At 39.9% G+C, this 23685-nt stretch overlaps 1 protein-coding gene across 2 annotated transcripts; it reads right to left on the minus strand.

Annotated features, from left to right (window-relative positions):
• Nucleotides 1-5676: 5676 nt before the first annotated feature.
• Nucleotides 5677-23383, minus strand: rasef (RAS and EF-hand domain containing). 2 transcript variants are annotated; one of them, XM_079161373.1, is made up of 18 exons: nt 22567-23383; nt 20974-21303; nt 17730-17876; nt 17076-17166; nt 15917-16012; nt 15254-15331; nt 15025-15140; nt 14033-14101; nt 13805-13871; nt 13271-13344; nt 12296-12593; nt 11389-11529; nt 10516-10666; nt 10143-10224; nt 9923-10037; nt 9246-9356; nt 8958-9034; nt 5677-8393 (listed from the first exon to the last, which is right to left on the minus strand). In XM_079161373.1, exons 1-18 carry the CDS (start codon nt 22887-22889, stop codon nt 8291-8293), a joined length of 2469 nt encoding a protein of 822 aa, XP_079017499.1. In that variant the 5' UTR covers nt 22890-23383; the 3' UTR covers nt 5677-8290. The 2 variants fall into 2 exon arrangements, with proteins under 2 accessions (XP_079017499.1, XP_079017498.1); XM_079161372.1 differs by lacking the exon at nt 22567-23383 and having other exon boundaries at nt 9246-9353; nt 20974-21534.
• Between the last annotated feature and the right edge of the window lie 302 nt (nt 23384-23685).

Raw genomic sequence — 23685 nt, forward strand, 5'->3', positions numbered from 1 at the left:
CTCATGCTTAAGTGGACATTTGTGCTTCCTGGATTCATTGCTTCCAGTCTAATTGTCTACCAGGAAGCATTTACGTGTAAATAGCTGTATGATGTAAAATAATAGATTTTCAGGTGAGTGAGAGTGATGACTCTTATCATTAGCTGTAATTGCTCTGCTAATGATATACACAAAGTCAGATTGTGTGTCCATATATTGTAAAAGTGTTCAGGATATTCTGTGTGTGACCCATTTGTTCATGTTTCTGTGTCTTCATTGCTGTGTGCGATTTGTTGTCCACATCATATCCATTAGCATCCTCCTGACCTGGAGCTGTTCCAGCCAATCAGATTTTAGTGTGCTGTCAGCAGGTGTTGTCAGCCCGCTGTGAGATTTATCAAAGTGACGGAGCGCACCGCACAGCACGACAGCAGCATTTATCTCTCTCTCTCCCTCTCTCTCTCTCTCTCTCTCTCGCTTGCTATTCTCTCTCACCACTCACACAGGCACGCATGAACGAACACACACACACACACACACACACACACACACACACACACACACACACACACACACACACACACACACACACACACACACACACACACACACACACACACACACAGAGCCACATGAGAATCACATCAGCATCACTTTATTTACTGCAGAAGCAAAGGATGCGCATGCCGAAGAAGAGAAATACTGACAAGTCAGGGCATGTACTACTGGGAACATACAGACTTGCAATGTGAGGCCAACAAGATGATGATAATTATAATTATAATAACAACAACAACAAAAACTGTAATATAATAATGATAATAATAATAAAAAGAAGAAGAATGAGTGTAGCTCAGATGGCTTTACAATAGTAAGAAACAAAGAAAATTGAAACAGACAAGGGTTGACCAAATAACTAACTAACATTAGCGTTAGCTGCTACATTTCACAGCACAAAAACAAATGAACAAATACAGAGTAACATCCGTAATGGTAATAAACACACGGGTAAACTAAGCAAAGCAAGTGACTCAATGGGGACTTCAGTAAATTACAACTCGTATCTTTCATAGGTTTGCTCATCATTCTTATCTGTATTAATAACATCACCCCCACCCAAAGACTCTATAAGAAGTGGACGTAGTCACTGTGATGCTACCCATTGGTTTGTGGACAAAGATTTTTAAGCCTTGAGTTCGGCATTTCAGCCATCGCCATCTCGTTTATTGAAACCAGAAGTGATAAGAGAGGGCTGGAGCTGAGAACAACTGATTGCTGGATAAGACATTTTTAGGTGACGAAAACGATTATAATTAACTTTCAGGAACTGGAAACACACTGTGAAAGGGTAAACATTGTCAGACCATAACACAGATGACTTCCGGACCAGACAAGGCCGTGGTAGCGACCTGACAATCACACCGTAGCCATCAACGAAATCCGTCTTTAACAGTTAAAAATGCTCACTGGAGTTGCCTCACTGGTATCTTGGGAATGGTTTTCCACATTTTAGTCAACAGTTGACAAAAGCTTCAACCTGAAATGTCATATAGCTGTGGTTCTGAACTTTTATATCGTATAACAGAGTGCTATTTCTATGAACTTAAATGTCAAAAATGTGTTAATGCAGCTTTAAAACAAGTTAAACAACTCTTTCATCAACAATGCTTTCTACCACTCTATTCGGCTCAATTTAATGCATCATATTGTCTAAATACAATCTCAGACTGTATCTTTGACATGTAAAGGGCTTCAAACTGCTTTTTTTGGGGGTTGATTGCACACAAAACGTTTGCACATTGTAAGAATTTCCCCTCAGGACAGATACACACAGACAAACACCATGCCACCCATGACCTTTCACCTTTCACTGTGCCACGACCCCATCATCATGATGTACAGCAACCTCATCGTTTCTATGGTAACATGAACTAGAAGGACATAGCAGTGCCACAGGGGAGTGTGTGCACGTGACACACACACACACACACACGTACACAAGCACACACCAGCACACGCACAAATGCAGGCAGGGCCTCTAATGGGGCTCTCCATCTGTCTATGTAAATCAATCCTGACCTTTGCTGAACTCTGGCTGTGCAGTTTGACAGTTAATCACTTGATAAGTGTGTTGTGAGTGTGTGTGTGTGTGTGTGTGTGTGTGTGTGTGTGTGTGTGTGTGTGTGTGTGTCTGTGTGTGTGTGTGTCTGTGTGTGTGTGTGTATTGTCTCTTGTTTAGTGTAATTGAGTACAGAAAAACAGCAGGCTACTAAACCATCAGGCAAAATGAAAGAAGCACAGTTTGTATGTGTCTGTGTGTGATAGAGAGACAGAGAGACAGACAGAGAGAGAGAGAGAGACAGAGAGAGACAGAGACAGAGAGAGAGAGACAGAGATAGAGAGAGAGAGAGAGACAGAGAGAGACAGAGAGAGAGAGACACAGAGAGAGACAGAGAGAGACAGAGAGACAGAGAGACAGAGAGAGAGACAGAGAGAGACAGAGAGACAGAGAGACAGAGAGAGAGACAGAGAGAGACAGAGAGACAGAGAAAGAGAGAGACAGAGAGACAGAGAGAGAGACAGAGAGAGACAGAGAGACAGAGACACAGAGAGAGACAGAGAGAGCAAAAGAGTCGACAGTGAGATGTTGATGTTTTCAGATCTTGCTGGTGATCAGAGAAACAAGTGAACAATGGACTCGGTGTGTTTGTTGCTTGTTGTGAAACATAAACATATGCAGTCATGTGTTCACTGTAAATACATACATTAAAGATACAGTTACATTACTTTTTCTGCACGTCCATCTATTGGGAACCATGTGTTTGTTGTTTAGTTTACTTCTGGTACGGCATCAACCAAAGAGAGTATCAAGTTGTGTCAAACAAGACTAAATTAGCGTAGTGACCCTATTTAAGTGGAACGATACACATGTTTGTAAGACGTCTGCTTTTTTTGCAGCAAAGTCAAACGGTAATGTAGTCTATGCTGATCTCTGCTAAAATATAATAAATGTATTATATTTCGAATACACTGACCAGTGCAGAAAATGTGTAGTAATACATGGCTGGAAATAATCCTGAACAAATAAACCATTTACTTACAGTTTAATAACAGTTTTGCTGAAAACTATGGTTTACAGAAAAATGTACGATACTTCTCTTAAGTATACTATATATTCACTATATGCAATACAATATTCACGTTTTCAGTAGGGAATGGACTTGTGTTTGAGTGCCAGAAACAATGTTGGTTTGGGCCTTGTCATGGTATTTCTAAGCAACAAAAAAAAAATATATATATATAATAGAGCTACAGTGTCAACAGTGTCACCTCTACTTATGTTTAGCTCAGAGAGTAATAGTATTTCTGATAAACTAGATGGCAGCTGCTCTAAACTTGATCTAAGTTACATTCCTGTGTAAACATGTCAATATCGGCTCCCCTTGTATGTGACAAGTTTGGTCAATATGTCAATACAGTTTCTAGACGAGATCATCATCTCTAGATATTGTTGTGAGGCCTTGGAGGGTCATTATGTCAGTGGGTGTCTGCTTTGTGTGCAGACACACGCACACAAAGAGATGCCAATAGTCTGCCAGTGGATTTCATAGATGAATGTGAATGCACAACCCTTTGACTCAGATAACCACACTAAATCAGATTTTTTTTCATTTATTAAATTCCAGTGGGGATATCGCCACAGACAGGAATACTGATGTGAGGGGTATTTAGTTTATGGACAGGGACTCTGTGCACATCGACTGCAGCTGGAGATTATTGACAAGACATCAACAAAACACTGTTAAGACACTGTGAAGAATAGAGCCTGGCATCCCGTCAAATACTGTCACATCAACTTTAAATCTTACCAGACATTTAGTTATCAGTTGCAACACACACAGATATACACTCACACTGAAACTCACACACACGAGATGAACCTAATCAAGGCGATCTGTCAGATTAAGACCCATCATAAAACGGCCTCTAATCCACGCCCGTCCTCCTACAGAGTTAACAGAGCGGTCATTGAGATAAACAGAACTGAAGTCTGTTCCCTGTCATTAAACTAAAATGTTTCTTATAACTGCTTTACTGTTTTATAACGGTTTTAGAGCTGTTGAGCACGGTGTGGCTTGTCTGTCTCTTAGGCTGGATTTCTACTGTTGTACTTGCAATTTGATAGATATATAGATAGATATATACTTTATTGATCCCCAGGGGGACATTTGTAAATTTGTAAATTCATACACCATGTCACATTTCTTGCTTTCTACTAAATAAGAAAGTCAAATTAAAATCAAACTGACATGCCGTGCTGGTATTTTAACAAACGTACAAGGAACACTATTTTCATAATTATATGTATGCAAATAATGAGAGACCTTCAGTACATGTGTGTGAGCATTACATATTAATGCTACAGGACTACAGCACAAGAAGGCAGTCTTGTATTACAGGAGGCTGCTGCCCTCTTGCCTGCTGAAGTGTCATAGCATACAGTGTCGTTATCAGCTGCATTTACATGAACTCAGAAAAACAGATGTTTACATCATTTTGGGGAGGTTAGAACTATTTACAGTAAGCTTTACATTAAGACAGTGTATTAAACCAAACGATTACTGACAAAGACGTTGTGACAATATACATCTTTGTTTTAATACCAAGATAGAAGCTTATAGGATCTATTTACAATATTAAGTGAAACATGACCCAATAAGGCGCCTCACACACACACACACACACACACACGCACACACACACACACACACACACACACACACACACACACACACACACACAGTATGAGACAGACTGCCAGATATTGCTGAAAGGGTTTATGTCTTTGATGACTTTGTCAAAACCAGACATGACAAACAATCGGACAGATATCCATCGGGTGCACCAGACGTGTGTTTGCGTGTATGAGGGGTGGTTGTGTGGGTGCACTTGTGTGTGTCTGACGTGGAAGTCATTTTGGACAGACAGTGTGTCGTCACAGATGTCATCAGAGTGACCAGTAGTCCCGTTTTCTGACCTCTGACCTTTCCAGATGGTGACACCCCACTCCCTCCATCAGTGTGTGTGTGTGTGTAAAGGTTTGACAGATGTGCTTCAAAGGTTTGAATTAATTTAAGCTCTAAAAATGTTTATTTATCTGTCATATGCAAGATTACATTGTTGATATAATTCCACCAGACTCAGGATACAGCTCTATTTCACTCCAACAACCCAAAAACATTGAGCGTAAAATATATAGCTTGAAAATGATGCTTGAGTTCATATGGAGCTCCATTTTCAAATTAAAATTAAAACAGAACCTGCTCTCTCTCCTTTACACTGATATATTCATTACTGTCATTAACCTTTCTGCTACACAGTCCCCTTATCTAATTATCCCCCTGTTACTGCTGAACACACACAAAAAACACACCATTCTCAGCTGCTACTCCCCACACACCCCATCCCCACCTCCACTACCCCACATGTTGTTTGACAAATGAGTGGTCTCGCCTCATCAAGCACACCACAATGTAAACAGATGGGAGGTGGAGACAGGGACCCGTGCCAGCTCTAAGCACACACACACACACACACACACACACACACACACCCACACACACACACACACACACACACACACACACACACACACACACACGCGCGCGCACACAAACACACACACAGTGCAAAATCCCTAACATATGTTGCATTTATTCAAACAGCCATGCTCAGAGACACTTGCAGACGCTCAGGGAGTATGGCTGACAGGGGGGGGGGGTCTTTGAGAGAAGCAACCAAGAAGAAATTACGTGATTCATTGATTTGTCTCCTCCTTTGTGCCTTTATAATGGTGGTGCAGATTGATCGACAGATAGAAAGACAGACGGACAGACTCTAAGGAGTCAGTTGCTCTTTTTTCCCGGTATCGAACCAGTGATCAGGGAAACGGCAGCCCGATCAGTGCCAAGTTTGAGGTCATTACAGCACAAATAACCTCTGGTAGCCTATAATGTCCTATGGGTTCCTTGTGGCTATTTAGCAAATGTTATGTGGCTGGCAAAGGGTTCACATAACATGCGTAAACATTAACTTTAACTTTATTTTAATCATCACATACATTACATACATGAAATTAAAACTCAGCATTTAACCCATCCTAAGCATTTAGGAGCAGTCGGCTGCTGTAAAGCGCCGGGGAGCAACTTGGGATTCAGTTTCTAGTTCAAGGACACTTGGACCCACCCCATAATAATCCCACAATACAAATTTTACTTTATACTTAAAGTGCATTTTGATAATGATAAGAAATGTCATTTGAGTATCAAGAAAGACTTTACATTGTTTATTTGCCATATTTTAGGTCAACACTTGAGCTTTCTAAGATGCTTTGAAGCCTAGAAATTGTTCCACTTAGTTCTATGTCAACCTATCCTCACTCATGGACTGTGAGTAATGTTTGCATCAAATTTACTGATTGAATCTCCAAATAAAGATCTAATGTTTGTGATAAATTATACAAATTGATATTGAGATATCGACTTTGTCTCTCCTAAACAACATGTACAGCACGAGTGCCAGAAGTAATTATGTGAATACTGAAAAAAGGTAAAACACTGTTTTCTTTCTCACCTCCGCGCTCCTGGACAACCACTGTGTGAAGTCGGTGTGGTTGTCAGATTGTCAGCCACAAAAAGTTCCCAAAATTGTTGGTGGCTTATTTAACTAATTTGAATAGTTTTTGTTATCATTAATTGTTGTGTATACCACTATGTGTATGTACATTATATACGTATACATAGTTTCCATATTTGCTATGTAATCATGCGACTATGTCTCATTGGTAGGCGTCTTTTGCTTCTGTTTCTTTCTGCCATTCTTTTACCTCTTTTCCTTTCTTGTATCTGTTCTATTCACAATCTGAATTGAAGCTTGAAATGATAATTTGTCTGGAAATTTAATAAATGAAGTTTGAAAAACACAGGTACCCAATTCCAACTTAAGACATGTTTGGGAGAGAGAAGTTTCAGATGCTGTTTGAAGCATCTGATTTGAAGCATGTTGACACTTTTATACACTGCTCTTGATCATTTTAGATTATTTCACCTTATTATTAAGAAATAACAATAATACATTCTATAACATTGGTAATGGCAATTTGCCAGGATAGCATTTACACATTTAAAAGGAATAACAGTCATGTACTGTATATGAGAGATACAAATAAGGGCTCTGCTTCCTGCCACATCGCTTTCATGCTTACCTAATTTGAGTTAATCACACCAGAAAATAAAATGACAGAAGTTATCTAAAGCATTTGTGAAAATTAGGAATGATCTGCTATATGTTCAGCTCCAGTCATATAACTTATATAACAGGCAGTCATCCCCAGAGGGAAGTAAAAAAAAATAAAAGTAACACTGTCGGGTAATATAATAAAGATTTACCGTACAATAACACACTGCACTAGGGTTCATTGTATATGAACAAAGATAAGGCTCTTACTTTAAGTTTTCCCAAAATTCTTAGTGTCTCTATGTCGGCCATCGATGCAGTTTACTTGCAATATAGTTTGACATTCCGGGTGGCGCAAACAACAAACGCCTGCTTTCTTTTAGGGCACAAACAGGCTGCAGATGATTTCAAAGCAGCACTGATGATAACAGAGCTCTGGAATATTCATAAAAGTGCCACAGTTAACAGCACGACCAGATAAGAATCTCTTCTTATTTTACTTATTTTCTCACCATCACAACATGCTGGAATCTGTCCTCACATGCTGGTATATGTCAGTGTCACATACTAACATGCTCATATACCCGGCTTCACGTTCACATCCTTCTCACACACCTCACACATAGTCTTTCTCTTTTCATGATTTGCTTGGAGTATCTTCACAAGTGCCAGCAAACTGTGCAAATCATTTGTTGAAGGAATTTATGCAAATATGTGTAATAGCATAATAAAAAATGAACATAACTTTCACATGGCAAGAAGTTTGCACCGACTTAAACATTCATACATTAACTCACAGCTCGACTCTGTAATACAGCTCAATATACCACGTATAAATAACCTTCAATGACAAAAACAATATGAACTGATGTGAGAAGTTGCGAGTATTCTGCTGGGATCCCATGATCGTTTGCTAACTTAATCCATATGTTTAATTCTTTTGGTTGTTCTCGACGATGATTTGTTCCTGTTGCTATACTTCTGCAGAGATTATGTCTCTTTTCTGTTTTGGAAGTCTTTTGGCATTTGTAGTCCTTTAATCACCTGTGATGAGATCCAGCTCTGAGGAATTTGATCAGGTGCAGCAGGAGAAGTTCGGTTTCTTCCTTGGAGCATCTAAGTTGGGCAGCGACTGATAGTTACTTTTCTCATCAAATGCAGCCTGTTTGGTTACCTGCCTATGGGGTGGAAAGAAAAGAGGAACGGGTGGAACAAGACATTTATGGAGGACAATCTCACCTCAAGGATACACAAAATGTGGTTTGGTGGGTAACACTGAATGTAAACATAACTTTTTATTTATTTCCAAGAAACCTCCACCGTGCACCTTTAACTCCCATGTTTGTTTTCCTTTGCAGCAATAATTCTGGTCTTATTTTTATACACTAGAGGGCAGCAAACGTCACAAATAGGAGCGTGGCATAAAGAGCATGCTGTTCATAACTGCATTCAAGGTGGTCCTGATTCCTTTTTTGTAATTTACCGGTAAAACAAAAGATTAGATGATGGTCAGAGATGGTGTACCTTTGTTTTTTTTGGGACTGGTGATTAATCTTTCTCTTGGCAGAAATTTTAACTTAACATCAGCAATGTTCGATTTTAATGTCCCACTAAGCCATGCCAATTAGCCTGCACATACAACACAAGTGCCCCGGCCAGAACTAAATGGAAGACAATACTTATTTATCAATTGCACCTGTTTTTAACAACTAAAATGTCTGAATGAATCAGTTGTATCTCACCTGGCCAGATGCAGCACAGCCTCCAGGATGTTGGAGCCATCTTTGGCACTAGTTTCGCAGAACAGAGTGTTGTATGTCTGTTGGGTGAATAAAGGAAATCATTCATTCATTCATGCCAGTCATCAAACTACACCGAGCAATGGAGAGTTATGACTTTGATTGACATTTGGATTAAACTAGGATAACAGATGAGTTTGTAGGCAGTGTACCACATGTTCAGAGTTATTACGTCATTCAAATATAGTATGAGTATTGTAAAATAAATTGAAGGTGTATATTTGTCATTACCATGGACAGTTTTTCTCCATAGCTGGTAGGAACACAGTTTGCTCGATCTTGTCTAAGATCACACTTATTACCCACAAGCATGATGGGAATATCCTCCTGGGACACATCCTGCTATGCAAACAAAAGGAAAAAAGAAGGTAAAAACAGGAACAAATGAAAAGGAAAACTAAATATTGCAGAGTACCTAAATACTGTAAACTGCTGTATTGTTGTACATATTTTGCAGCATGTTGATAACAGAATGTATGTGCTGAAGGAATTTGAAAAAACGGAAACAATTGGTTTGAAGATGAAGCACCACAGAGAGCACCACAGTGCATTATATCAGAAAACACATGACATACACGTAAAGCATGCATATATCACAGGTCACATAAATGTCAGCATGCCCACAGTATAACAGCAGAGCACAGTTCAAACAATGTACATCCAACACTTACATATCTGTAGCATGTAAAAAGAGAGAAAAAAAGCAAGATCACTTAGTTTGATATTCAAATGAGCACGTGACACACTTTCACTTTTTACCACATGATAGCACGAACGCTGCCGATACAAATTGTAATTACAGAAAAGTGGATGGATTTCACCGTCACTATATTCTGCTGAGGTCTGGAACTTCTTTGCTAAATACAAACAATGTCAGTCAGCAACCTTTTAGAAGAGTTCTGCATTACCTCGATCATGTCCACCCACTCTCGAACATTAAGAAAGCTCTTCTCACAGGTGACGTCGTACAGCAGCAACACACCATCCGCACGGCGGAAATACGACTTTGCGATGCTGCGAAACCTGAGATGACGGGAGAAAATGATCGAAGATACAGACAAAAATATATGACCCTTATTATACTTATTGGTTGTGATAGGATAAATACAGTATGACACCAACACACACCTCTCTTGTCCTGCAGTGTCCCATAGTTGTAGTAAAACAGGCTCTCCATCCACAACTAGAGTCTTCATCTGGAAATCCACTCCTGAACACACAAAGGAGACACAACCAACATGACACCCTACTAAGCTGGTAAAGAAAGAGAGAAAAGACACATCTTACTAAATAGTCTCAGCCTTGCTCAGGGACGGTGCCTGATCAGATTAACTATATATTTACTGACGCTATGACTTCATGCCTCATATGCAGAAATGTATTATTATGGTGAACAGTTTTTGCCTTGATTTGACAGGTAAAGGAAGAGAGAACAAGACAATAAAGCTTGTTGAACCAACATAAGATCGGCAAACAGTTGGCTTTAGTTTTTTCAACTAACCCAGTGTAGCGCTGGAGTTTAATTTGAATTCGTTCTTGCAGAGGCGAAGCAGGAAACTGGACTTTCCCACAGCAGCATCTCCAGCCAACACAATCCTGTAGGCCTTCTCTGATGTCATGTAGCCCAGGTAGGCGCTGTCCTTGTCCTCCTTCTGGAGAGAGGACAGAGAGGCAGAGCGAAGGCAAGGTAGAGTGAGGCATGCAACACTGGTAACTTGACTGCATTTGTATTCTGCACATTTTCTTCATGTTAAATATATTTTGTCCTCTATTTTGCAATTGTTGCTTTTCTTATTTGTATCTCTGTCCATCATCAGCTCTCTTCAGGGACAGAGACGATACATTTATGGCTCATTGCAGACCAGGAAGTGTTAAAAACATACATACAACAAACTCTTAAGCCCCACTAGCAACAAGATTGCAATGTACACAATGTTAAAGTGTTTTGATAAGAAAAGGACACACTGATGAGTTTGATAGACTTGTTGCCATACAAGTGGAGGAGCTAAAACTGTAAAGTTTGTCCTGAAACAAAATTGTCAAATCCAGCTATTTCCAGATACTCCAGATTAATCTTCATCTTCTTAAATATCTGCAGCAAAGTTTATGAAAATCTGGCCATTCATTTTCAAAATACAAAAGTAAAGTTTGACATGATGGTAGCTCTCGACATATAAACATTGTAATGACCATGAATATTAATATCAAATTAGGATTCTGGCCAGTGGCTGTCAAATACTTTTTCAACAATCCTGTGAGGTTTCTTCCTCCATATGTCCTTCTATCTGCCTCAGGTTGTGGTGGCAGAACGCATCCCTCCTTCCTGTCTTCTACAGGATAACCTCCCCTCTTCCTTATCCTCTGTCTCTCTTACCTGAACGCTGATGGCACTCAGGGCTTTTCGTGTAGTTGGGGCCGGGGTTCTGGTCACACTAATGGGTTCAGATGGCTTCCAGTCCAAAACTGAGCTGCTGTGTGACCCAAATGCTGACTCACCGTCCAGAGTATCTGCTGTCTGTGATGTAAGCACACAATAGCAGTCATTAATACAACAATGCACTCACACACATAATTCACATGTTATTACTAACTTATTTACAAGATTACAACCTGTACAGCTGTAGACATGAGAAGGTTGTTGAAAGTCACGTTTTCAATTTGTTAAATACTTTAGTTTATGAGCAAATACCTGTAAATTAGCCTCAGCTGTAATTTGTGTTAGTGCTACTTAGTAGGACCACAAAGATGAATCGATAAATTGTCAATTCATCTGCAACTACTTTGATAATCAATGAGTAGTTGTTGTTTTTTTGAGTGAAATTTCTTTCAACTTTTTTAATGTATTTTCTGGTTTATGTACTCTTCTGTGACAGTAAACAAAACAATCTTTGAGTTGTAGACAAAACGAGACATTTCAAGATATCCTCTTGGGCTTTGGGAAACACTGAACATCATTCCTGACATTTAATAGACCAAACAATTAATCGACAAATAGAGAAAATAATCGACAGATTAATTGACAGTGAAAATAAGCATTAGTTGCAGCCCTACTACTTAGCAAAATGTTAGCATGCTCAAACAGCAAGATGGTGTCATGGTAAACATTACACCTGCATCAGCATGTCAGCGGTGTCATTGTGAGCATGTTGCTATGATGACATTAGGCGACAGCCTCACAGAGCCGCTGTTGAGTGATTGTAGACTCTTAAGACTTGTTCAAACAAATATTGTATCGCTGCAGTATCGATGGGCATGTACACTTGTGTCTCTTATTGTCTCACCTCAGTGTCAGAGTTATCTCCCGTCATGCTATCCTTGTTGTCATGCTCCCCTTTCTTCTCCTCCCTCTCTTCCTCCTCCTCTTCTTCTTGACCTTTGGCCTCCTGCTCTGAATCGTAGCCTCCGTGGGAACCTCTGAGTGTCGACATGCCGCTGTCCGGGTAGACCTCAGGGAGGCTGTCCTCCTCGCACTCACTGCTGTGTCTGCGCTTCAGGCCCGGGTCACACATGGCCAAGGCCAGACTGTCACCGCTGGGTCGGCTGCTGTACTCAGGGAAATCTTCCATACGCTGGGAGATCCTGAGGAGGAGGTCAGGAAAGAATTTGTGACACAAAACACAAGGTTTAGCGAAATTACAAAGAGACCTATCCCTAGTGGTATCCAGCCACTCAGATAGTTTTTTTTTCATTTTCCTCTGCCTAAGTTTTGGGATGTCTGTCTGAGAGTTCTGCCGTGGTCCCAGCATAATGGTGGTTAACAGTTTGGACACATTGGTCCGCAGCCATACAACATTTTTACCATTTCTTCAGTATAAAGTGGTCAACCACGTATTACCTCCATGGATTTGTTGTGGGAGCAGAAATCTGAGAGGTGCTTGTGTTCAAATTTGGCCAAAAACACAACTACCCGCTATCATGGTGACCTTTTTGCCAAAGATGAATACAACATAACCACAACGTCCCAAGTTCAAACCCAGCCAGGGATCTTTGCTGTTCACCTCTGACCCCTCACTGTATGCAGATGAATAAAAGACTAAAATAAAGACTAAATGGTATTCAGGCTGACAGTTTCTCAAAGGATTCATTTAAATGCTTTAGGACTAATCATATAATAACATATATAGTGTACTGTATCCACACTAAAAGAGTAGCACTCACCCGAGGTGCAGAAGGTATGCTGATATTAAAACACATATAAAGTTAGACTAGAGACTTCTAAACAATTCTTAACCATCTGCTTTGTTTGCAGGTCTTACCGATCCATTAGTGCAAACGGTGATGGGTAGCAGATGCTTTTACTTCTGCTTCTGTCTGATCCACTGTTACTTGACTGTAACACAACAACAATAAAACATTAGGTTGCCATCATTTCACGGCTGCCTGCAATTGACAAATAGTCATACTGTGATAGTTTTGCTGAACATTGTAACACAAACTCTGTTACTGTTCTCTCTTTCTTGCTGTGAAAAATTGAAAATGCATCACCAAATATACAATCAGCAGAGAGAGCCGAAGTAAAACCAGATTAATACATTTTGATGATGAGCTCTATTAGACTATAATTTAACTTTAATGTCTTTTCGATTGTAAAAATGATTGAAGCTCAACTCAAAGCAACAAAAGCCAAAAATAAATCCTGGCAAATGACCCAAAAGTAACCTGACTATTTATATAAAGAAGCATCAGAATACCACGAGTCTACCAACCCAGTGTATGAAATAACTTCAGTCACTTTCAAACTGAACTAGTTTTGAGTTTTGGTTATTCTTGTATTAACTGTGCAGCTTTACCCTGTTGGTCCTCTCCAAGGCGGTCCTCAGACCATCGTTGCTGTCATGCAGCTTCCTGTTGGCTATCCTATCCACACAGAAGGAGAGATCATCAGTATTACAATTATTTATTCTCCAATATATCAATTTTTCTTCCTTGAATCTAAGTTATTTCTGAGTACAGCAAGATCTCGTCCCGTCTCTAGTAGAAAACCTTTCATACATACTAACATAAGTCGTCTGACTTACTGCAGAACCTCGATCTGGCTCTCCAGGATGTCTCGCTCATCAGAGAAGTGTGTCATGAGCTCCTCGTCTCTGCAGCAAAACAATTGTTGATTTTTATGAATACAAACCACAAGAGCAATCACAGTTATTACAACCTGACTCAGTGCCAGTGGAAATCTCTTTTTAGTGACACAAAGGACATCCTAAACACAACATGGCCACTCCACCAATTCACTGACTTTGAAAAGATTTCTATTCTTCTGCATCCTAATCAGTAAAACCAGAGCATTTTCACATCAGATCAACAGATTAACTCAAAGACATTACACCTAATGTGTGATTGATATGAGACACCTCAAAGGAGGAGGAGGCGGAGTATCATCCTGGGGGGTGGCCCTGTTGCTAAGTAACGTTTATGAAGAAGTCATTGTGTGTGTGTGTGTGTGTGCAGTCACTCCAGGATATCCTGTTTCAGCTGTGACAAAATGAATACACCCCCCAGGAACGAATGCACCCTCAGAGGGACGGTGGCGGCCTCTGTCTCTCTGTTGCTAAACAGTGGGGCTTTCTACATGTGAGGGAGAACAATATTTGTTGCTCTCAGGTTTACAAAAATCTTCAAGAGATGTGAGAAAATGGAGAGAAAACCTGTTCTGCAGCCCAGTAATTGTAGGTTTAGACTTTCAGAGTTTACACTGGAAGCAAAGAGTGTGTATGCATGTAGACAGAGGTAGTCTTATTAAACAATCGCGTTTCCTTCTCACTGTGAGAAATAAAAAATGCATCCTCGACTGTATGATCAGCAGAGACAGAGATGCCAAGGCCTATTCAACTGTGCTTCAACTTCAACGCTATGCAAAAGACTGCAAAAAGGACTGAAACTCAACTCAACATGAGTCAAGATAAATCCAGTCGAATGACCCAAACTGAAGTTTAAAGAAATGAAACATATACACGTTAACACACAGCATACATAAGGGAACAAACCCAGATCAAACTCTCATAAGATTCACCGTTCAGAGCTGATGCTTTGATCGGTCAGCTCCGTCTTCAGCGAGTCCATCTCACTGCGCAGACAGGCAACTTTAGTCTGAGACTTCAACAGCTCCTGTTTTAACCGCTGGTTCTCCTGCAGAAAGAACGAGTGGGTTGTAAAGTAGGAACTGAGAGAAAAAGTAAGAACCCTGCCAGATACAAACTTCCCCGACATTTATCAATGAGTGGAGGAACATTCAGTCTCACCAGTATTAGCTCATTGACCTTCTTCCTCAACGCTGGACCCTCGTCTTTCACGGTGATGTTATTGTACTTCTCTTCTATCTGATGAAGGAGTTCACATATTTAAGATTAAGGTTATTTGACTTGAGTCCAGCTGACATTTGTGTTTTCATGAGTGAAAGAGTAAATCAGTCTTGGTTCAGCTTCTTGTGAATGCAGTCAGTGTGACTCTATTTCCCACTAAACAGAACCGTGTCTTTCCCAAACATGCACATTACACTTAACTTTTAAGATGTGTTTATTTGTTTGCATCCAACTCTGTGAAATGCGAGCTTCTCTGCAGCAGTGCAGTCCATATGAAGCCTGAGCCCTCATGATAGTACAACACTGCAGCATTGTATTTTTTGACATGCTTGTTCATTAAGACTTTCCTCTGACGTTAGTCATGTGTAGCTTAATGTTTTGTAGACATATCTCTTATCTGACATTTTATTCTCATAATTAAATGAAGTATCATTTGTTTAAACAGGTGGTACCACGCACTCATTGCTTATTATCTGCATGCTATACATAACAATGAGCAAAATCTAGTATGAGCGCTGTGACTGTTGGAGTCTGTATTGACCTACAGTGTTGAAGGTGTTTTGTAGTGAAAATGAAGTGCAGTCAAAGAGGTGAAACATTTACCATCTGCATCGTCTGGATCTTACACTGCAGCTCACACACTTCAGTTTCATAACTTCTCCGTAACTCACTCAATGCGGCCTCTGTTTGCCTTTTCTCCTTCAAAGACACAAACGAACATAGATCAAATAATTAGTTGCATTAAGGTAGCAGTTAATGAAAGTTTGCATGTGTGTTTGCTCTCTCTACAGTTACCTAATTTCTGTGACACATTAATCTGTGACTATTTTTTAGGGCAGGTTTTGAGCCAATGACGGGGGCCGCTGGGGAATCGATATCAGCAACTGTGTATCTACAGATTCTAAAAATAAAGACGTCTCATGCATGACTGCATGCACAAAACAAACAGCAGCTCTCAAGTTAGTGAAGTACACTTACATAAGTTTATGCACACAGCGATAAAACAGCATTTATGTTCCCGCACAAGCTTTAAAGAAACGTCAGGGTCAAAGATAACATTAAATGAATACAAGTTAAATAAATCACACGGTCTGATGCCTGACCCAGCAAGTGATCTGTACTGTTCTGTCACCAAGTCAGTCCTTTTTTCATCTGATGTCATGGAAAGCTAAATATTGTTATCGAATCTTTATCATTTCACACACCGCACTGTTTCACCAGATTCCAGCTTTCATAAAACTCACAATCCAGTAGTTTAGAATTTGTGAAAAAGATTCAAAACAAAGGCTAACAAGACAAAACAACTTTAATTAATGAAGTAAAAAGCTCATGTTTCAGTAATATATGCCTGTCAGTCGACTTGGATCACCAAGTATGCACCCTGATCCTTTATAGATCATCATTTTCATCCACACATCAACAAACCCTTGTCATCACAAATATACCTAGACACGTCACATCAAACGCTGGAGGCTAAGGCATAATCCAGCACCTCCATCTTTCTACTGTTTCATATCTGGGATCCACAGTGTTGTGAAATCCAGCTGATCAGCAGGCGTGTCTGTGTTTGGATAAGTAATCTGATATTCACCCGCTTACGTTTGTTTGATATGAGGGAAGAGCTGAACAAACGCATCCTGCTTATCGCTTTTGTCTACACAAACTCCAGAGAAACAAACACATGAGCCAGGAATATTAAAACATGCGCAGAGAGTGATGGTTTGGGGTTTTTAGGGGGATTTATGTCTGAGTTTTGTCCCACCTGCTCTCGTGTTTTCTTCTCAGCAGCATGAATGCGCTGGTCCATCTCATCTTCCATTTCACTGAGCTGCATAGATGCCTGGTCCTGTGCTCTGCAAAACAATAACAGGACAACTTCACCATCCATCCATTAAATAGAATTAAACGATCCCTAATTAATACGTCATCTACTGGTAGCTCATCAGATTACTGAAAGCTGCAGCTCCAACAAGACCCTGATATTTGATTTTATAAAGATCAGATCACTGATGACGATATGATGGATTTTTATGAAACATATCTTAAACCAAATGGGTTTTTTTTATCATTAAATGTTAGACATCATTTTAAAATAGAAAAATATTAAAATATACAATAAAATATAGCAAACAAACAAACAGATAACAGTACGTGAAAACAAGTATATTATGAAAGTGGCATGTGTATTTTAATCAATTTAACCTGGTTGCCATGTAATTTCCTGCTGCTAAATTATGATAATAATGAGATGCTGGTCTCTATTCCTGCTCGACACCAAGAATCTTGGTGTTGCATTTGAGCCTATAGTTAATCAATGCATTAAATAAATCACCAAGACTGTGGAGTTGCATGCAATGCAAGTGAAGCATGCAAGTGAGTGTTTGTATATGTGTGTGTGTGTGTGTGTGTTCCCCACCGTTTGATGGCGAGGGCCAGGCTCTCCATCTCTGAGTTCTGCTGTTTGATCTCTTTAGTGAAGTTTATGATGACCTTCTCAAACTGATTTACCAGTCTGGGCTCAGTCAGACTGATGTTCTGGTACAACATGGCTGCTTGTTCATTCCTGGAAGACATTTAGGATTGAACAGACACAGTAATGTTCCCGACAACAATATTTTAGGACTTTAAGGAGTTTTTCAATCCTGGTTGTTCTGTTTCATACAGAACCTGATATTAACATCAGTGAACGGCGATTAAAGACAACGTTTGTTTGATAATGCTTTGTCAGATCTAAAATGTTAGCTTAGCTTGGCACAAAGACTGGAAACGGGGAAACAGCTCCTCCCCCTACCAGCACCTCTAAAGCTCACTAATTACTAATTGACCCGTTTAAATCTTGTTTGTTTAATCGGTACTAAAAAGACAATTTGCCGTTTTATGGCGGTTATGTGCTGGACTATTTATTGGCTGTGACTAGTTGACGGGCATCCATGGGAGACTCTAGGACGTTACCCGTCCCAGTCAAGAAATAGTCCAGTTTGTTAATTGTGGTTTGCCTTGTTACGAGATTCAAGATCTTTTTTAAACGATTAGAGTCGTCATGAAATGTAACTTCTGCATTTAACCCATCCCTAGCTTATTGGGAGCAGTGGGCCACTGCTCTGGGGAGCAGTTAGGGGTTCAGTGTCTTGCTCAGGGACACTTCGGCACAGGACTCGTAGCAGCCAAGGATCGAACACATTGTAATAATACAGCGATGAAGCGTCCTGCGTCACAGCACAGTAGTAAATTTGCATTATATAAGTCTACAGTGTGTTTCCCTTCTGACAGGGCGGACTGGTTGTTATGCTAAAGCATATAGACACTGCATACACACACAGTGCGCTGCAACATCATACAGTGTTAAACACAAAGTGATCATAACAGAAACACACACAAATAAGCACGGAAAGTGCAATCATAATGTTATGCACACAGAAAGTGGGCAAAACCTCGACTTGTTTTTCTATGTTTCCTATTTGCATTTACTTCAAGAATCTCTCCTGAATTCAACAAAAACGTAAGAACGTGTTCCTCTTTGGGTTTGGGAGGTGCCTCTTATCATAAAGCCAGAAAAATACTGAGCTATTCTTTAACACACTCAAAAGCCTGAATCGTAATTCAGACTCTGAAACGGCTGCGTGATTTGGTGCTTTTGACCGAACAACATTATTTCCATGCTTACAAAACATGCTGTAATCGGATTTGTAAGGGGATTTCTCAAAAGGAATATTTCTGGAGCATTTAAAATAGAGGACATCTTGTCCACAGGAGCCGTTTTATTGCTGAATAAAAGTCCCTGCCTCAATCAGCTGAGAGCTTCAAAACAAAAACACCCCTTACATCAGCAATACAAGTATTAATAGGAATGTAATCGATTTTTTTTCCTCTTTCCAATCTCATAGTCACACAAAATCTTCTTTCATTTCCCTGAAAACAGAGACACTTTTCTGAAGTGAGCTCTTTTCCAACGTGTCATTACTCAGCTGACTGCTGTAACAGTGACTGAAACTGCTTGAAGATAAAAGAGTGTATTTAGCAGACAACACCACTGTGACAATCAATGTCCCAATGCCACAGCAGCACAGCAGCACGAGGCGAGTCCAATGCAAGGCCTGAAGGACCGACGGAATTAAAAGAAATTAGACTTTAATTGCATCACAAGTGAATTAGATGTTAGATTAGATTCATTAGAAATGACTTCAATATTCATCAGTCAGTCACATAGACACCAAACTGTATATCTGAGTCACAACTGATTCTGAACAGTTCATCCTTTTCCATTCATACAAAGATTCAGGAGTCCTGATTGGAGAAAAGGTCTCAACAGAGTAATGACATGTGGAACAAAAAAACTGGAAGCAGTACTTAATTGCAAGTGGAATCATATTGTGATTAAAGCATTAGTTTGCGTTAACCAAATTAACGACTCTTTGAGCAAACTACAGTCAAAAAACTACATTATTGTTATTATTATTATTGTTGTTATATTATTATTGCATGATAACATCTTTAATGGTAGAATAAAGCTCATCAATGTTGTGAATCTCCAAACATTTGCCAAAGTGCAATATTGTTTTGATATTGGAAAAATATTGGTTATGTCCGTACATTGACTTCAGCTACATCACTCAGCCCTAATACTTAGACGTTGCGGTACCATCCACAATATATTGGAAACAGTAAAACAAATTCCCATATTAGTTTTAGTGGAAAAAGTCTCGCAAGAAATGCTGTTCAGAAATGAAGTTCATCATGAGAGACTTCTTTTCTGACTTCTGAGAGGAAAACTGTTGTAATATGTTACAAAAACAAAATGTCACTTAGCTGGGCCAATTGTAATGATAATAACATTCAGTGAGCATTAGTTGTTGTGATAAGAGTACAGTTTCACAATTATATAGGTTTTTATCGCATCCTCCTGAAGGATTCGGACTTAACAGATGTATAACCATTTATAAACAATAAATATATTGTTTATAACATTTATTTCATTATTGTCATTATTGATAATTGGTTTACTATTGTCAATTAATTGTTTGATCTACAAAATGTCATAAAATGTCCATCATAGTTTCCAAGAGATTTCTTAAAACTCTCAGTTAAGAAGCTATTGGGCAGAATAATGTTTGGCATATTTGCCTGAAAAAGATCTCAAACATGTATTATCAAAATAGTTGCCAATTATTTGTTTCTAATGACTAATCATTTAACATGTTTTAACTATTGATCACCTGCAGGTTTCGCTCTCCACACATCTACTTGTTTGTTAGAAGCTGATAACAGATCTCATCCTAATTGGAACAGATATGAGAACTTATGTATTTACCTTTGGGCTGTACAAAGATGCCTTCAGTAAAACAGACTCTTAAGATCAACATATGTATAAAACACAGCCACTGTTTTCTGAGCCACAGCATGTTATTCAAATAGCATGGCTGCAGGTGTTAGACAAGTGGTTTGACCGGTTTTAATATTTGGATTTCTCTTTAATATTTAATTTGTGAATTTCCCTGCAGCGATCATGATATCTCACCGTCACCTGTACTTAACCCACAGTGCGCTCACTGTTGAGCACATTCATACCATCTAAATAATTTCCATATTTTAAAGACATCCACCATCTGTAGGCTACAGCACCGACTCCCTGACCGGCCAGCGGACAGGTGTTGCGCACTCACCGGGGGATGAACTTGGCCTGCTCTCCCAGTCTCATCTCGAAGTTCTCCCAGGCGACGGACACGTCTCCTCCGTCCGACTCCATGTCCTCTCCGTAGCGTTCGTGGAAGCCGCTGATGAACTCTAGCAGGGTGACGGTCCCGTCGTTGTCGACGTCTAGTCGGTTAAATATCCGGTCCGCCTCGGCCGCGGACACCTGCAGCTCCGCACAGATGGTGAGGAACTCGTTTCTCTCGATCCGCCCCGACTTGTCCGCGTCGTAGGCGTTGAAGAGGGTGCGCAGCCGGTGCTGCTCCTCTGCGTTCATAGCCTCGATGGAGGGAAGTGGCTGGCTGGAAATAAAGAAGGCGTTTCAGTGAAAAAATTGGACGAGCAAACCCAGAAACCTTACGGAACCGCCGACGTTTTATTCCAATAACTTCCAGACTTCTTCGCGCTTATCCAAACATCGCGACAGCTGTTACGCATTGACAAATTGTCTGATCGAGGTAATCCATTTGAAACCATTCAAACCGGCTGCTATATTGTCTTCACCAAATAATTCCTCGGTCTGTTTCAGCCAGTAGTCAGCTGGAGGGATTGAAGAGCCGCTGTGTCTGACTCAGGTAACCGCGCCAGCCATCAGTACCTTTGTGCAGTGTGTGTGTGAATGTGTGTGTATGTGTGTGTGTTCACTCCTCTCTTACCTCAACAATAGAGGAGGTCTAGGCTTCAGGCCAAATGAAAGAGCTTCCATTGTGGAGAAAGGCTAATGTTGTTGAATACACTTTAGCAATGATCGAGCCAGAGATTATTCAATTTGTAGGATATGATATCCAAAACACACAAGATAAATACATAATAACATACACCTGAGAGGGATAAACATTGACACACAACATGCTGTACTCCATGTAATTTTATTTGTAAAACGTATTCAAATCAATATCAATACTTTAGTGTTTGTTTTAATGAATGATTGACTTCAACCAAATTAAATTTGATTACATAACATGGAGCTCAAAAGTCAGACAAACAAACAAAAACAAAGACAAACTTACAACATGGATGCATGTATACATTTCAACAGGTGTTCTATCACTTGTTATTACTTAATGTGTATATCACGTTAAGAAATAATGTTAAGAAAAGCTTCAGGGCCGGATTAACCCCGGAGGTCAAAAGTGAGCTGTGGGCCTCCGTTCAGCCTCCCTCAAGATTAGCTAAAAATGTCACCATACGCTCTTTCCCTCTGAGTGAATGAGGTGGAGTGCATCTGTTTATCTGTGCTTTAGAACGTAGCCGCCGTGAAACAATTGGAAAATGATGTTTCATTCTTCTGATTCACGGCTTTGTTCTCACTAACAACGGCCCCTCTCTTCATCCACTCTGTAGCTCGCTTTACCAATGCTGCACTCCTCTCCCTCTCTCTCGCTCGCTCGTGGACCCTCAGAGGAGAGGAGGGGCGAATCTTTAATGCTGTCTTTACAAACAGCAACCCACAGTGTGACTATGTTAATTCTTTAAATTCCATGAAAAGAAAGGCCTGTACATGTCTTTGCACACTACATTTCCTACACGTTTTTTAAAACATACATTTGACTGTGATATCTCACCTGGATATGACATGTTTCTTGTTGTTTGAAAACTCTTCCTCATTTCCTGATGCATCCTCTTCCTCTGGTTTGCTGTCATCTTCTTCTACCTGCTTCCGATCTTTGAAGCCATTGATGAACTCCTCTAAAGTCACCGTGCCGTCGTTGTCGACATCCAGGCGGTTGAAGATGCCGTCTGCTTCTCGGGACGGGACTTGGAGCTCCAGACAAATATTAGAGAACTCGTGTTTTTCAATCCGCCCTGAATGATCCACATCGTAGGCGTGAAAGAGTGAACTCAGGAGGTTTTGTTGTTCCTTGCCCATGCCATCTGTTGATGCCATAGTTTTGCTTTAAATAACTTTGTTATTGTGGCTTTAGAAAAATAGGAAAAGTGCTAACTGTACAGCAAAGTCAAATAGCCACATTTAAAATTGCACTTCCTTTTGGTGAGATGGTTGGAAGCCAGCTGTGACTAAAACTATTTGCTCCATGTTTGAGAAAACCATATCACTGAAAGTCTGAATCCTCACTTTTATATCCTCCCTCCTCCTCAGTCTTTTTCCTTTTTTGACACGTGGATACTCCTGATAAGACCACATTTTTTGAACCTTCAGCATTGCATCACAAATGTTGTTAAAGCCGTGACTGGCATCACAGTGAAAGACTGCCTCAAGACAAGCCAAAAAGAGGAAAATAACAGTGTCCAGGATATTTTTAGTTTTCATTCCAAACAGATTAAAAAGTGAATGTCATCATACAAAAATATCACATTTGTTACTTTTGCTTCATTTGTATATCATGTTTGCCAATGACTGCATACGTATTGTGCAAATGTTTCTAATTTTAAATGTTAGCGAAAGAGTCCACGATTCCCTCTCAAAGGTACCTGCATAGGAAGCCACTGTGGGTTATGCTGGCATGCATCTTGAATGTAGCAGAGGGCTGGTAGTAGCCTTTACATGCAAAACCAGCATCGTGTCTTGTTTTAGAGGAGTTATCTAGCAGTAAAAGATCTGTGGAAGAAGTTTGTATTTTTCTTTTACAAAAATACAAAGTGAACTAATGAGCCGTGGTAAAGATAACAAGTTAATGACTCTGATCAGAACTAGAGGTAACCCTTTCAAAGATTCTAACATG

Source organism: Pholis gunnellus (genome assembly GCF_910591455.1).
Source record: "Pholis gunnellus genome assembly, chromosome: 6".
Lineage (NCBI taxonomy): Eukaryota > Metazoa > Chordata > Actinopteri > Perciformes > Pholidae > Pholis > Pholis gunnellus.